Source organism: Epinephelus lanceolatus, chromosome 2, assembly GCF_041903045.1.
Source record: "Epinephelus lanceolatus isolate andai-2023 chromosome 2, ASM4190304v1, whole genome shotgun sequence".
Classification (NCBI taxonomy): Eukaryota; Metazoa; Chordata; class Actinopteri; order Perciformes; family Serranidae; genus Epinephelus; species Epinephelus lanceolatus.
Window position 1 is genome coordinate 9,087,437 of NC_135735.1, and position 13,122 is coordinate 9,100,558.

Here is a 13,122-nt window from a genome sequence, read left to right on the forward strand (position 1 = left end):
TGTCTCTTCTCTTGTGTTTTCCTCGCAGCTCCAGAGAGCGTCAGCGGGGTGAAGTCCTTCACATTCACCGGAGCTCCGAAATATAACAGCAAAAGATCCAGTTTTTTTCCTCTCATCACATAAAATGGCAACCAGGAGTGACCACGGGGGATCAAAAGACGCATTTGGGCGCAAGAAGCCGCGGTCGTGGAGGATTTAACCACCTGATGGGCACCGGAGACACCGAGGAGAGACTGTTTCAGTTGTAGCTTGTTGACTTGGTGATTTATAATGCTGAACAAATAAAGGGCGCTGCAAGTTTGACACAGAGCGCCTGCGTAACAGGCTATGCCACCGGCCCTCACATTTTTTGGTTATGGTAATGATGTCATAAAATATTTGGAGGCCTGTGCCTGAGCGGGAAGACAGGCTGATCAATATCTCCTATCATGTAAGTAGCCACATGGACTGCTCTCAGCATGGACTTAATTGAGGTGCGTTTGTTGCTCTGACATTCTCATATTCACAACTGATTGGTTGATGCCTCATTTTCTCTGTGTGCGCGCGCCGAGCTGCAACTTTTATCCTCTGGCCTGCATCCACGTCGCCCTGAGGCGGTTACTGTAGCGCTCACGGACCGAACCTCTCATTGACTTAAAATGGAGTTTGCCATGGTGGGTGCGGACGGCGGGTGCAATAGTCACCTGCCGTACGGATATGCCCAAGCTCGCGCACGGGAGAGGGAGCGCGAGAGGGAGCGCCAGGCTGCCCATTCGAGAGCGGCGGCTGCCGCGGCCGCTGCCGAAGGTGGGTCCGGTGCGGAGGGAGGAGGAGGAGGAGGCGGCAGCGGTAGCGGCGGTGGTGGCAGCGGCAGCGGCAGTGGTGGCGGCGGCTGCGGCGGCGGCGTGGGGGGCTCCACCTCCACCTTCTCCTCGAGCGCTCATCTCCTTAACAACCGCCAGCATCAGTCTCGCGCCGCCTCCTCAGCGAACGCCAACATCAGCAGCGGCGGTACCGCCTCGCGCCCCTCCTCCTCCTCCACCTCCTCCTCGCAGCCGCCACAGCACCAGCAGGAGCCCGAGCAGCAGCAGCAGCAGCAGCAGCAGAGAGTTGTCAGAGAGCGGAAAAAGCAGCGCGGCGTCGGACGGTGGAGACGCAACCGGACGACTCTCGGCGGGGACCTGCGCCACTCGGAGCTGGCGCTGCTCGGATCCGAGGAGGACATCATGATAGAGGAGGAAGAGGCCGAGGGAGCGGAGGAAGAGGAGGAGGAGGAGGAGGGGGACCGGGGAAGCAAGAGGTCGAGTTTTCTGTGTAACATGGATGATGAGGAGGAGACCGTGTCGCTCACTGACAGGCGCCCTCAGTCCGGATACGAAAATGTTTACAGCGAGTGCGGCTGCTGTGAGAGAGTTGTCATCAACGTGTCGGGACTCAAGTTTGAAACTCAGCTCAAGACTCTCACTCAGTTCCCGGACACTCTCCTGGGAGACCCCGACAAGCGAATCAGGTACTTCGACCCGCTGAGGAACGAATACTTCTTCGATCGGAACCGACCGAGCTTTGACGCCATTCTTTACTATTACCAGTCAGGGGGGCGGTTGAAAAGACCCGTCAACGTCCCGTTTGACATCTTCTCCGAGGAGGTGAAGTTTTATGAACTCGGGGAAGAGGCGATCCTCAAGTTTCGGGAAGATGAGGGTTTTGTCAAAGAGGAGGAGAAGCCTCTCCCGGAGGACGAGTTCAAGCGCCAAATTTGGCTGCTTTTTGAGTATCCGGAGAGCTCGAGCCCTGCCCGGGGCATCGCGGTCGTGTCCGTCCTTGTTATAGTAATTTCTATTGTCATTTTCTGCCTGGAGACGCTGCCAGAGTTCAGGGATGAAAAAGAGTATCTACAGCCACGACACAACTCCACTCAACCTGACCACGGATTTACTCCTTTCAACGACCCGTTTTTCATCGTGGAGACGGTTTGCATCATCTGGTTCTCCTTTGAGATTATAGTCCGCTTCTTTGCGAGTCCGAGCAAACCGGCTTTCTTTAAAAACATTATGAACTCAATAGACATTGTATCCATTTTGCCTTATTTCATAACTCTCGGCACGGACCTGGCGCAGCACCAAGGCAACGGGCAGCAGGCGATGAGCTTTGCCATCCTGAGAATAATCCGCCTTGTCAGGGTGTTTCGCATCTTCAAGCTGTCCAGGCACTCCAAGGGGCTGCAGATCCTGGGTCATACCCTGCGCGCCAGCATGAGGGAGCTGGCCCTCCTCATATTCTTCCTGGTCATCGGTGTCATCCTGTTCTCCAGCGCGGTGTACTTCGCCGAGGCGGACGAGCCCACGTCGCAGTTCACGAGCATCCCCGACGCGTTTTGGTGGGCCGTGGTGACCATGACGACGGTGGGCTACGGTGACATGAAGCCCATCACCGTGGGGGGGAAGATAGTGGGCTCCCTGTGCGCCATCGCGGGCGTGTTAACCATCGCGCTCCCGGTGCCGGTCATAGTGTCCAACTTCAACTACTTTTACCACAGGGAGACCGACAACGAGGACCAGACGCCGGTGGTGGAGAGCATGCCCCCGGGGTGCCCGTATTTCCCAGACTTTTTAAGGAAATTCAAAGGCTCGCCGTCGGGCTCCTCTCTGGGTGACAAAGCGGAGTATATGGAGATGGAGGAGGGGGTGACGGAGTCGCTTTGCGGGCTGGACAAGAGCCCCAGTAAAGGAAACGGCACAGACATAGGCAGGAAAAACAGTACTAACTCCAAATCCATTCAGACTGACGTGTGATTACAAGTAGAGTTTCCCTTTTTTCTTTTTTCCCTAAAGAAGAATACACCCTATAAAGACACTGTATGCCTAAGAGCAGGTGGTCCCCATGACACAAGTTTTACGCACGCCACAGAGCCCCACACACACGCACAAACACACACACTCACAGGCCACCAATTGGCAGGTTGAAATGTTTCATTTGCTCCATCTCAGACTAGTATCTCCCACAACTTTTAGAGAAGTAAAAATATCATCAATGAGTTTATTAATGAATTCGTCTAACCTGTGCGGGCTTCCAAATCTGACATCAAATTTAAAGTCTACATGACAGGCTATGCATTCGCACTTTATGAGTTTCATCTGTCAATAACAGAGAGGGGGTGGGGACGATGGTTTTGCTGTTATGCAATAAAGTTAAAAAAAAAATTTGTTTGCACTAATGTAGAATTTGCGCTGGGTTCGGCTGATTTTTATTTCAGAGACAGAAACTGTAGGCCATGCAAATGGCAATAATTAAGTCATCCTCTGGCCACTTAGCTGAAGAATGTTTGAGGAACTTCCTCAAAGAGAGCAACCTAATGATATTAATAACCTCTTTCATGCGCTGCCAGTAAAAAAAATAAAAATTGGAGTCCAATAAAGGAAAAGCCTGAGACAGATAAAAGACTTTTGTTACTGTTCCAACACTTAATATGAACAAAGAGCTCATTGATAAGACACAGCATTTAGCAGTCATCAAATAAACCAGGGCTAGAATTATTTCTATGACATCTACACAAATATGCTTTTCCACACAAAAGCCTTGTGTTGTTGACCCACTATGAGAGCTAAGCACAGGAAACATCTGAGTTAAAAAAAAATGGCTGGAGAAATGACTTGCCCCGCCAGGTTTTGTATGGACAGGCTTGGAGCCTTGGCGACAACAGTCTCCCCAGTTTCATTTAAACCACCTCAAAATGACAATATCCCTTTACACGGACGCAGATGGAAAGCTATAGCAAAAACGACTCTGTTGTGGAAAACTCCTCGGAGGGGAGCTTGCGAGCAACTTCCTCTCCTGTCCGCTGGACTTCGTGCACAAAATTTCTTTTTTTTCTCAAGAGGACTATGATTATCTCCGAGCTCAGAGGATCTCCGGGATGTGGATGTCTTCCAAGGTATGTAGCCTGTGTGTGACAGTGATTTGTATCCAGTCGTGATGAAAACAACTCCCGGTGTCACGGGAGAGGAGCCAATAATGATCCTGACAAATGTGGAGAAATATCCGAGGGATGACAAACACAACAAATGCAACCCTCGCGACACACAGCACATTTAATCATGCCTCATTTTAATATTCATTTTCAACACTTGGTTGACCCCGAGACCAAAGAAATGACGCATGACGACGCGTGCGTAAAATACTGGACGCTGGCCGAATATGGCGCACATTCCAGTCACCATGTGGTCGGTAATGTTTCTCCTGCACAACCTTTGTGCTACACTCAGGGATACTATCCGACAACATTACAAACACCTTCTCATTCATAATAACTGTAATTATTTATTTAATGTGACATCAGGTCAGCCTGCTGAGGACAAAGGGAGGTTTACCATGATGGATAATGTGGCTCCTTATTAGTGTCTGAAAAGATGCAGTAGTCAATTTTATATATCTCTGAAAGTGCTGCAGAGTTTACTTCTGTTTTCTGGACTGTCTTCATTGCACTCATATCAACAGTTTCCTTGTTTTGTTTCTGCTCTCCAGTTGTCTTATTGATAATATCACCACCTTCCACAGCAGGTGTGACATGATATGGAGCCAGAGTGTATTGTTTCACTGCAGTTATCCTCCTAGCACCATCATTTTTATGATTTCAAAGTTATTTTTTTGTTGCCTGAATCTTTACATGTCATTCTTCAGATATTAAACGTCCATACAAATTTTAAAGACCCCATCTCGGTCAATTTTGCAACTTCAACTGGATGTTTTAGCCTCACCCTGCAGAATTTTACACTAAAGGCTGTTTCCATATTCAAGTTTCTCTGTGTCTCACCACACAGTAAATCTGAGCAGCAACAGGACAAGTCATTTGAAATATGAAACTTACACAAGTGTGATCTGTGGAAAATGGAGGCCTGAGAGTGGACTTTAAAGGGGAGTAAGAGACTAATTGTGTCCAGCAGTTAAACTTCTGAAATGTAATATGTTTGCGTCTTTATTGATTCTGGATTTTTTAGTGAGGAAAGAGATGTTGTTTCAAGATAAGTAATTGAGTTTTTTATTGAATAAACCAACACATTCTCACTCCGACCTCGTCACATATTGACATGTGGTCATGGACTATCCACGTCCACATGCAAAGCGCAAGGTACCCTGGGTGCGTTGGTTGTTGATGTTCTGGGACGCCGTGTCAAGTTCTGCCTGTTACATGCATTGTCTCCCTTCAAGACACATTTCAGTTTTCACAGGAAATTTAATGTTTACATACATTCTCTTTCAAAATAAACACACTACGTTAGCGCAAACAGGCCCAGACCGTGGATATCTTTAGAGGCGATCTCCATTTATTCCTGACAACTCTGACAGCAAGCGGTAAAACAAAATCTTCGTCAATTATGACCATATAACTCGAGCCCCTGCACAAGTTAAGTGACACAAGAATAAGTGTAATACAATAAGCTTAGGCTGAAGAATGAACTTAAAAACAGCTTAACAGCACTAAAACACAGAAATTACTACAAGACCAATATCTCTTACCTCTCACATGGAGCACAACAGCAGAAGGGGGGAGGCAAGGTGGGACACACCACTTTATAGGTGGGGTGCCTTCAAAGGTGAATGTAGGGGTACAGAAACTGAGTATCAAACGTGCCACATATTGACTATGGAGGCCTAAGTGTGTCAGGTAATAACAACTGAAACTAATTTTGTACAATTATAATACTGAATACTGAATACTGGTTTACTTCCTCAAGTTGAGTCAGCAAAAGTATGTGATCAAGTTCAGAAAACAACATCATGGTTTGGCTCAAATAAGTTTGTTATCGTCACATGCAACACTAGCATAGCATGCTACACATGCTAGCACACTACATTGTCATTAAAATAAGATGACTGACTTGTTTTTACACAGGAAACATGAATGCCAAAAATAAGTATGGCACACTCTGGCTCCATATGCATTTCAGCCTCTTCAAGATCAAGTGTTGATCATGATTTTGAAAAAGGCCCAAAGGCTGAAACATCAAAATAAAAGAAATACATGTGGAGCCGGAGAGTGAAACACTTGTTTTCTATAGTCAAGTCTACTGACAGTGATCAGCGCCCTCGTTATAATTCATGGTGTGCGTTACTTCTATATTTTACTCAGGAAACAAACAGCGGCTTCCAGGGTGAAAATCAGGAGTTTGTCTGACCTTGGAGCGCGGTCTCACTCCGAAGTCATCAAAATCTGGCGTTTGGGCAGTGGCTTAAGGCGTCAGAAACCAATGAAAAAAGGTGTCCTTGAACATCGACATGATACGCAGCCGTTTACCATTACAGTTTAACTGGCATCAGGGGAAAACGCGGCGGGACAAGGACAAAAGTTAAGGCGGCGAAAATCCGAATGGGGCGGGTGGGGAGTCTGGTGGATGGGTCCAACAAACACAGACTTTCACCTGGGAAAACGGTGTTCGCATCCCGTGAGATTCTAAAGTCAAACCCTGTTCTTTTTTTCCTAAACCCAATCACGTGTTTGTTGTTGAAGGAAAAAAAAAAATCGTTAATTCGCGGTGTTGTACTGATTTATTTTATTTTGACAGAAACTGTATGTTAAGGTTAAATTTCCTGTGAAAACAAAAGTTTATCTTGAAAGAAGAGAAGTTGACACAATGTCCCACAACGTCAACAACCAACGCACCCAGGGCACCTTGCACGTTGTATGTGGACATTGAAAGTCCACGACCAAAATGTCAATATGTGACGAGATTGGAGTGAGAATGTGTTGGACCTTGTCTGACCCATCCACCTCCCCTCCAGTCCACTGTGCAAACTCTCCTGCTCTTGATACTACAGCAGTTGCTCGGGGCACCAAAAAATGCTGTGCCCAGTGTGTCTCATACCGCCGCTAAAGGGCATGTTCGTATCTGATTCCAAGGGCCACTGACCAAACATTGGTAGTTGACAAGTTGGGAGTGAGACCAGGTTGATTTGTCAGCATTTGTTTATAATCCACAGAAAGTTTCTGAACTTTTGGGGTCATGAGAGTTTTCTGTAAAAACTCATATGTTTGGAAAAAAGTTACGAATATTGTTGCTCCCAGAAAAAATTAAAAAGCCAAAATGTAACTTTGCAGTACTTCGCAGTGTTGTGAGTATTAATAAAAACATCAAGAAACAAAATACTGTGCTTAGAAATATTCCAGTTTTGTCACAATCAACAGACACTTACATTCCTGCCCTCTGTCACTGCCTCTATCAGAGCTCCTCAACATTCCTCATCACATAATCACTGCATCAGCTAATTTATTGCACTGTGTGTTTATATCCTCAGAGGAACTATTCATACAAGATATTTTCAACACCTGCACCCACAACCACACACACACATATACACGCCACACACACACCATCCTGGTATGGTGCCAGCTCCTCTTGATACCTCACACTTAGCACTTACATAATGTGGCTTATGGCAAGAGGCGCAATCCAAAACATTTTTCAAGCAAAGTGTGTGGGTCAGGCATATTCTTAGGCCTGTAGCTGCTGAGCTGACTGTGAAAACCGCCTGTATCATCCTGAGCCACAGGATTGAGCTGAATGGTTCTGACTCTTCGTAGAGTCCCATTGTCACGTGCACGGCGAGCCTTTGTAGTGCAGATTTAGACCATATGGTCGGGCCATGTGACAAAGTGAGAGTTATTTATGGTTATTTCTCAAAAGGTATTCCATGACTGTCAAAGGACACAGAGGAGAGGTGGAAAGAAAGTGAGCGCGTGGGACATAATGTCAGAACAGGTTATGTAATAACAGAACAAATGAGTCGAGTTGATCAACAGAAAGTTTATCGCCAGTTTTGCAAAGGAAGTGAAGAGTCTGAGTCACAAAGACACCAAACGTTTGCTGTTGTAGCTTCTGCAGTGTGACAATTTGCTGCTTTATACCATCGTAACATGAAGACTTCTGGGTGCTTTGTCCTGTTGCTCAGCCAAAATGAACCGTTTGGAGATTTTAGTTTAGACGGTTATTAATTTAACTTGAACTGACAGATTTACTGATAATGAAAGAAACAGTGCAGTTGTTGTGGACGGACATCTCATTGATAAATTTACAGTGCTCCATTCTACCACACAGTACAAACAGTGAACAACAGTGATTGAAGTTTTCTTGTAGAATGAAATCTAATCTAGTGTAATCTCTCGTTTTCTTTGTGTTCATTGTTTCATCACAACTACAAATGCAAGTGCAGCCAGTATCTAACTATCACTATCCCCATTCATATTTTAAGAAGCTACAAAATATATCCAGCTACAAAAATATACCGCAAAGAAATTATAACGGAAGTACAGAGAGTCACTGCTGTGGAGATGGTACACCGTCTTGTCTTGTTGCATTGGTGTGATTTGGCAGGGTAGTTGCAAGTTTCAACTCGTCTCATTGTGAATCGTAGGTCTGAACTGGGCTGAGGGATCAGAGGTCAATCCAATCAGCAGAATAAATGTTGGCGTTATATGTAACTGCAAAATGCAGACAGGTTAACATGTGGTTAGATTTAGGCACAGAGAATATTTGATTATGGTCAGGAAAAGATTATAATTTGGCTTAAAATACCTGCTTTTGATCGCACATTCACAGCTGGAAACACAGTGACAGGCTGCTAAAAAACACCTGGATTTGTTGGTCTTCAAAAGTGGTCTGCATCTGGCCCAGGTGACAAAACATCCACCATCCCTCTACCTCTGGATGACAAAGTTGGCTCACGTGCTACATCACTTTAGAAACGCTAATATGTATGAAACATATGTATTTGTGTTTTGCAGAAATATACAACTCCAGCATTTTCTTCTGGCGACTGAGCAGATCCAAAGCTGGATTACCAGTCAGGCAAAGTGGGAATCTGCCCGGGTTTTCTACTTTGATGTTCTTAAATTAATAAGAAATTTGTTTGATAATATTCAAGTTTAGGGGCGGCATGGTGTGGTGGTTAGCACTCTCGCCTCACAGCAAGAGGGTTGCCGGTTCGATCCCGGGCGTGGGAGCCCTTCTGTGCGGAGTTTGCATGTTCTCCCCGTGTCAGCGTGGGTTCTCTCCGGGCGCTCCGGCTTCCTCCCACAGTCCAAAGACATGCAGACTGGGGACTAGGTTAATTGGTGACTCTAAATTGTCCGTAGGTGTGAATGTGAGCGTGAATGGTTGTCTGTCTCTATGTGTCAGCCCTGCAATAGTCTGGCGAGCTGTCCAGGGTGTACCCTGCCTCTCGCCCAATGTCAGCTGGGATAGGCTCCAGCCCCCCCGCGACCCTCAAGAGGATGAAGCGGTTAGAAGATGAATGAATGAATGAATATTCAAGTTTAAAGTACAATTAAAAACTAAACATGTAAGGACCCTAAAGGCTGTGTCTTAAAGACAGAGCCACTGTCAAACCGATTATTACTTTTATTTGTTTATTTATTATTTAACCAGGAAGTCTGTTGAAATATATTGCCTCTTCTTTGAGAGAGTTGGGATCAAATGGCAGTGCAGGGTATAGACATGAGGGGCATTAAGAGTATCTTTAATATTTCAGTTAATAACATGAACTAACTGAGATACAGCAGACCTGGCAGAGGGTCGTATTCTAGGTGAGAAATGGCAGCTGGTTTATTAGATCCTGGGAAAAATGTATTTGGGGGAATGTGTTTCTGAAGAATGTCGAGTTCTACCAGTACAACAGGAACAAATTTACCTTAAACTATTGTGAAGAATTACTGCCTCATGGTTGTATGCCTCTGCAAACGAGCTGCAGTTTACATCCATATCTGTCCAGACTTGTATGAGTAAACAATGCTTCAAACATGGATTTTGCTGCAAAGAAGCCACACAAACGTGAATGCTGCACACGTCTTCAACACGGCAGCACACAAGATCTATACAATCAGCACAGTTTCAAGGTGGAGACCCAAAATTAGTGTCACCAGTTCAGTATCCCTTTCTGTTATTTAGAGTTATGACGTTGAATAATGGCCAGAAAACACTCTAATGATGTCACAGTGAAGTTGACCTTTGACCTTTTGGATATAAAATGTCATCACTTAATTATTATATCCTCCTGAGACCACATTTTGGGTTTACTTGACCTTATGCTTCATTCTACTTAACTAAGACCTATTGTTTTTGTTTGTGGACACGTGCCATCTAGTGGTAGTGAGACCACAATACACTAATACATATAAAAACAAGATGGCAGCCATCTCTGCTAAGTCGGTCTGCAGCTGATCCTGAGACAAAAGTGGACAAGGTCCAAAACCTGATCACATTTTATTATTGAAACGTGTTTATTTATGATTCATAGTGTTTGTAGCTTGATACGGCAACAAATTAGACCAATTTTAGCAACAGTAACAAGCTAGGAAGTACTAGTTTGAGGATATTTTGACTTTATTATCGCTGACAATGTTTAGATTTTTATACTTATCAGGTCCTGGAGGAGAAATTAAAAATGTATACAAAACAATAGTTTGGGTCTCAGGAGGATATGCTATCAGACATTTGTGTGAAACTTTGTCACAATTAGCGTATGAATTAGTAACTTCTGGCTAAAAACATGATTTGTGATGTAGAGCGACCTTGACCTTTGACCTTTGACCACCAAATTCTAATCAGTTCATCCTTGAGTCCAAGTGGACGTTTGTGCCTAATTTGAAGAAATTCCCTCAAGGTCTTCTTGAGATACTGCACTCACAAAATGGACAGACAACCCGAAATCATAATGCCTGCAGCCACGGCTGTTGCAGGCACGGACTCATAAAGACGTGGCTGTGTCAACCATAGAGTGCAGCCTCTCTGCAGTGTCCACTGTGATAGCTCGTGATACATCATGATATCAGTAAATGAAGATGAAAACATCAATTACTAAAGTATAAAAAACAATAATCAACACTCTGTCACATTGCTGTAACGGTCATGAAGCTGGCAAAAAGGTTTGACGACTAATAGGCAGAACAGTGCCAGAGCTAAAATGTCTCCGACTTTATCAGATCCTCTCAGGCTGTGTAGATTAAACAGAACAGACCAGTATTCAGGGTTTCCAGTGCAGTGATCACACTGGCATCTACATTTACAAATGTTTTATTGGATTAGGCACCTCACAGCCCGCACCCCACATTTTATGTGACAGTCGGCTCCTCTATATTGAAACAACCTGCTCTGCATAACAGAAGCAAAATTTGTGCTGACAACCAGAGGTCAAAGTCACAGCTGACCCTGCTGACAAATGGCTCATTGAGCTGTTCAGAAAATGACTTCTACCTGCAGCCAAGACATCCATCCATCTTCTACATCTGCTTATACCTGTTCAGGGTCACAGGCGGCTGGAATCAGTCCATAGAGGCATAGAGGCAGGGAACACACTGGATGGACTGCCAGCTTTTCACAGAGCTAGAATAAACACAAACAAACACATTAAAGGGATAGTGCACCCAAAAATGAAAATTCAGCCATTATCTACTCACCCATATGCCGAGGAAGGCTCTGGTGAAGTTTTACAGTCCTCACATCCCTTGCGGAGATCGGCGGGGGGAGCGGCTAGCACACCTAATGGCAGACGCCGCCCCAGACTAACGTCCAAGAACACAAAATTGAATCCACAAAATATCTGCAACATGCTCATCCGTAGTGATCCAAGTGTCCTGAAGCCCCGACATAAAAAGCTGTTTTGGAAAACGTCATATGAACTCTGTTTTTAGCCTCACTGTAGCTTGTAGCTCTGACTGCTTCTCTGTGCCCCACGATGTTTTAGAAATTATTGCATTTGCTTTATCTGAGTTTATTTATTAAACTTGCGACTGAATGTATAAGCCATGAGATAAATCATTTTACTTCACTGTTCCCCTCATCCTGTCTGAAATTTAAGGTTTTGAGATGTCCTCTTTTTCTTAACACGCTCAAAACTGAAAGCAACTTGTTGACAACGAGACAGCACAGCCATTTAAACCACACATAAGTTTTTATAATGTTCATGACACTGGTCGTAGATGTGTGGATGTGGTGAAAGTGTTACTCTATTTACAGAGGTGAGAACTGACGGTTAAATTTAATGGCAGGTTATTACTGTAATAATAGTGCATCGTGGGCAGATGCCTCAGTGTGAATTCTGAACTCTTAAATGCAGTGTACTGTACGCTAACTAAAATAGTTTTACAGTTATCACTATTAGATTAATTTTCTTGTGCTTCTTTTTCTTAACATTTGAAACCTGCATTGTTTCCAAGTTTGCGAGCTCTTCTTTTCTGCCTTTGTTTCTGCATTGGTACTTTAGTTTATTATTTGTGCATATAATAAATTAAAACAAAAGAAACTTCAGAAAATGCAAAGGTGGGATGAAAAACCCTGAGGGCTTGTAAAAGGAACCCACCTAACACTGAAATTAAAGACAGCTGCATATGCTTGCCACCAATTTCCAAACAAACAAATATTTTTAAAAATATCCAAAGGCAGAAAAGAACAATTACAAAACAAACAGATGAAGGAAGAAACAAGAAAACAAAATACAAGTTCCCAAAAAGAAATACTAAAGATTATAAAAAGGAAAAGGTAAATAAAAACAAAGATTACAATAACATATATTTGCACTGCTTACACACACTGTGTTATAACTCATTTGCATAATACTGTTCTCTGTCGCAAGAAATTGTCTGAGATCAGTTTTAAAAATCAAAAATGAGGAGTGACTGCAAAGTGAAGCCACATAACCACAATGACCTGTCGATCACTGGAATAATGTGAAACTATTGACAGGGATGTATAATGTGTCACTCCCATGGTTGTGTGCTGGTGTGCACGCTCGTGTGCGCACCTTCATTTATCTGGCCAACAGACACTTCTATAGTTCGTAAACAGTGATGATGTAGACAAGGAGCGTGTGCATTTTGGCAAAGGAAGTATGGGGGACCACAACAGCTTGTCAAGCTGTGCAAGGGCACTAACCAGCAAAGATCGCGAATGCAGTAAACCAACAGTAACCCTTCAGACATGGTACCTAGACCCTAGCGTTTCCACCACAAACAGTTAAATGTGGGCGGGGTTGTTGTCACTCGCTGCTCCATCCAGCACTCACTGTATTTCCTCATTACTGGTGACACAGATGGAAATCTGCATCCTGTCTTTTGTTCACAGAACGAGGCTGCACGCTGACATTTTCAGAACCAAA

The 13,122-nt window shown here is 44.4% G+C and overlaps 1 protein-coding gene across 1 annotated transcript in view; it reads left to right on the forward strand.

Annotated features, from left to right (window-relative positions):
• Positions 1–13,122, forward strand: part of kcna4 (potassium voltage-gated channel, shaker-related subfamily, member 4) — an 89,710-nt gene that overhangs the window by 789 nt on the left and 75,799 nt on the right. The window contains exon 2 of the mRNA XM_078173633.1: positions 29–3,910. Within this exon, the coding sequence (XP_078029759.1) occupies positions 639–2,771 (2,133 nt within the window). The 5' untranslated portion in view covers positions 29–638 and the 3' untranslated portion in view covers positions 2,772–3,910. The remainder of the gene's footprint in view (positions 1–28; positions 3,911–13,122) is intronic.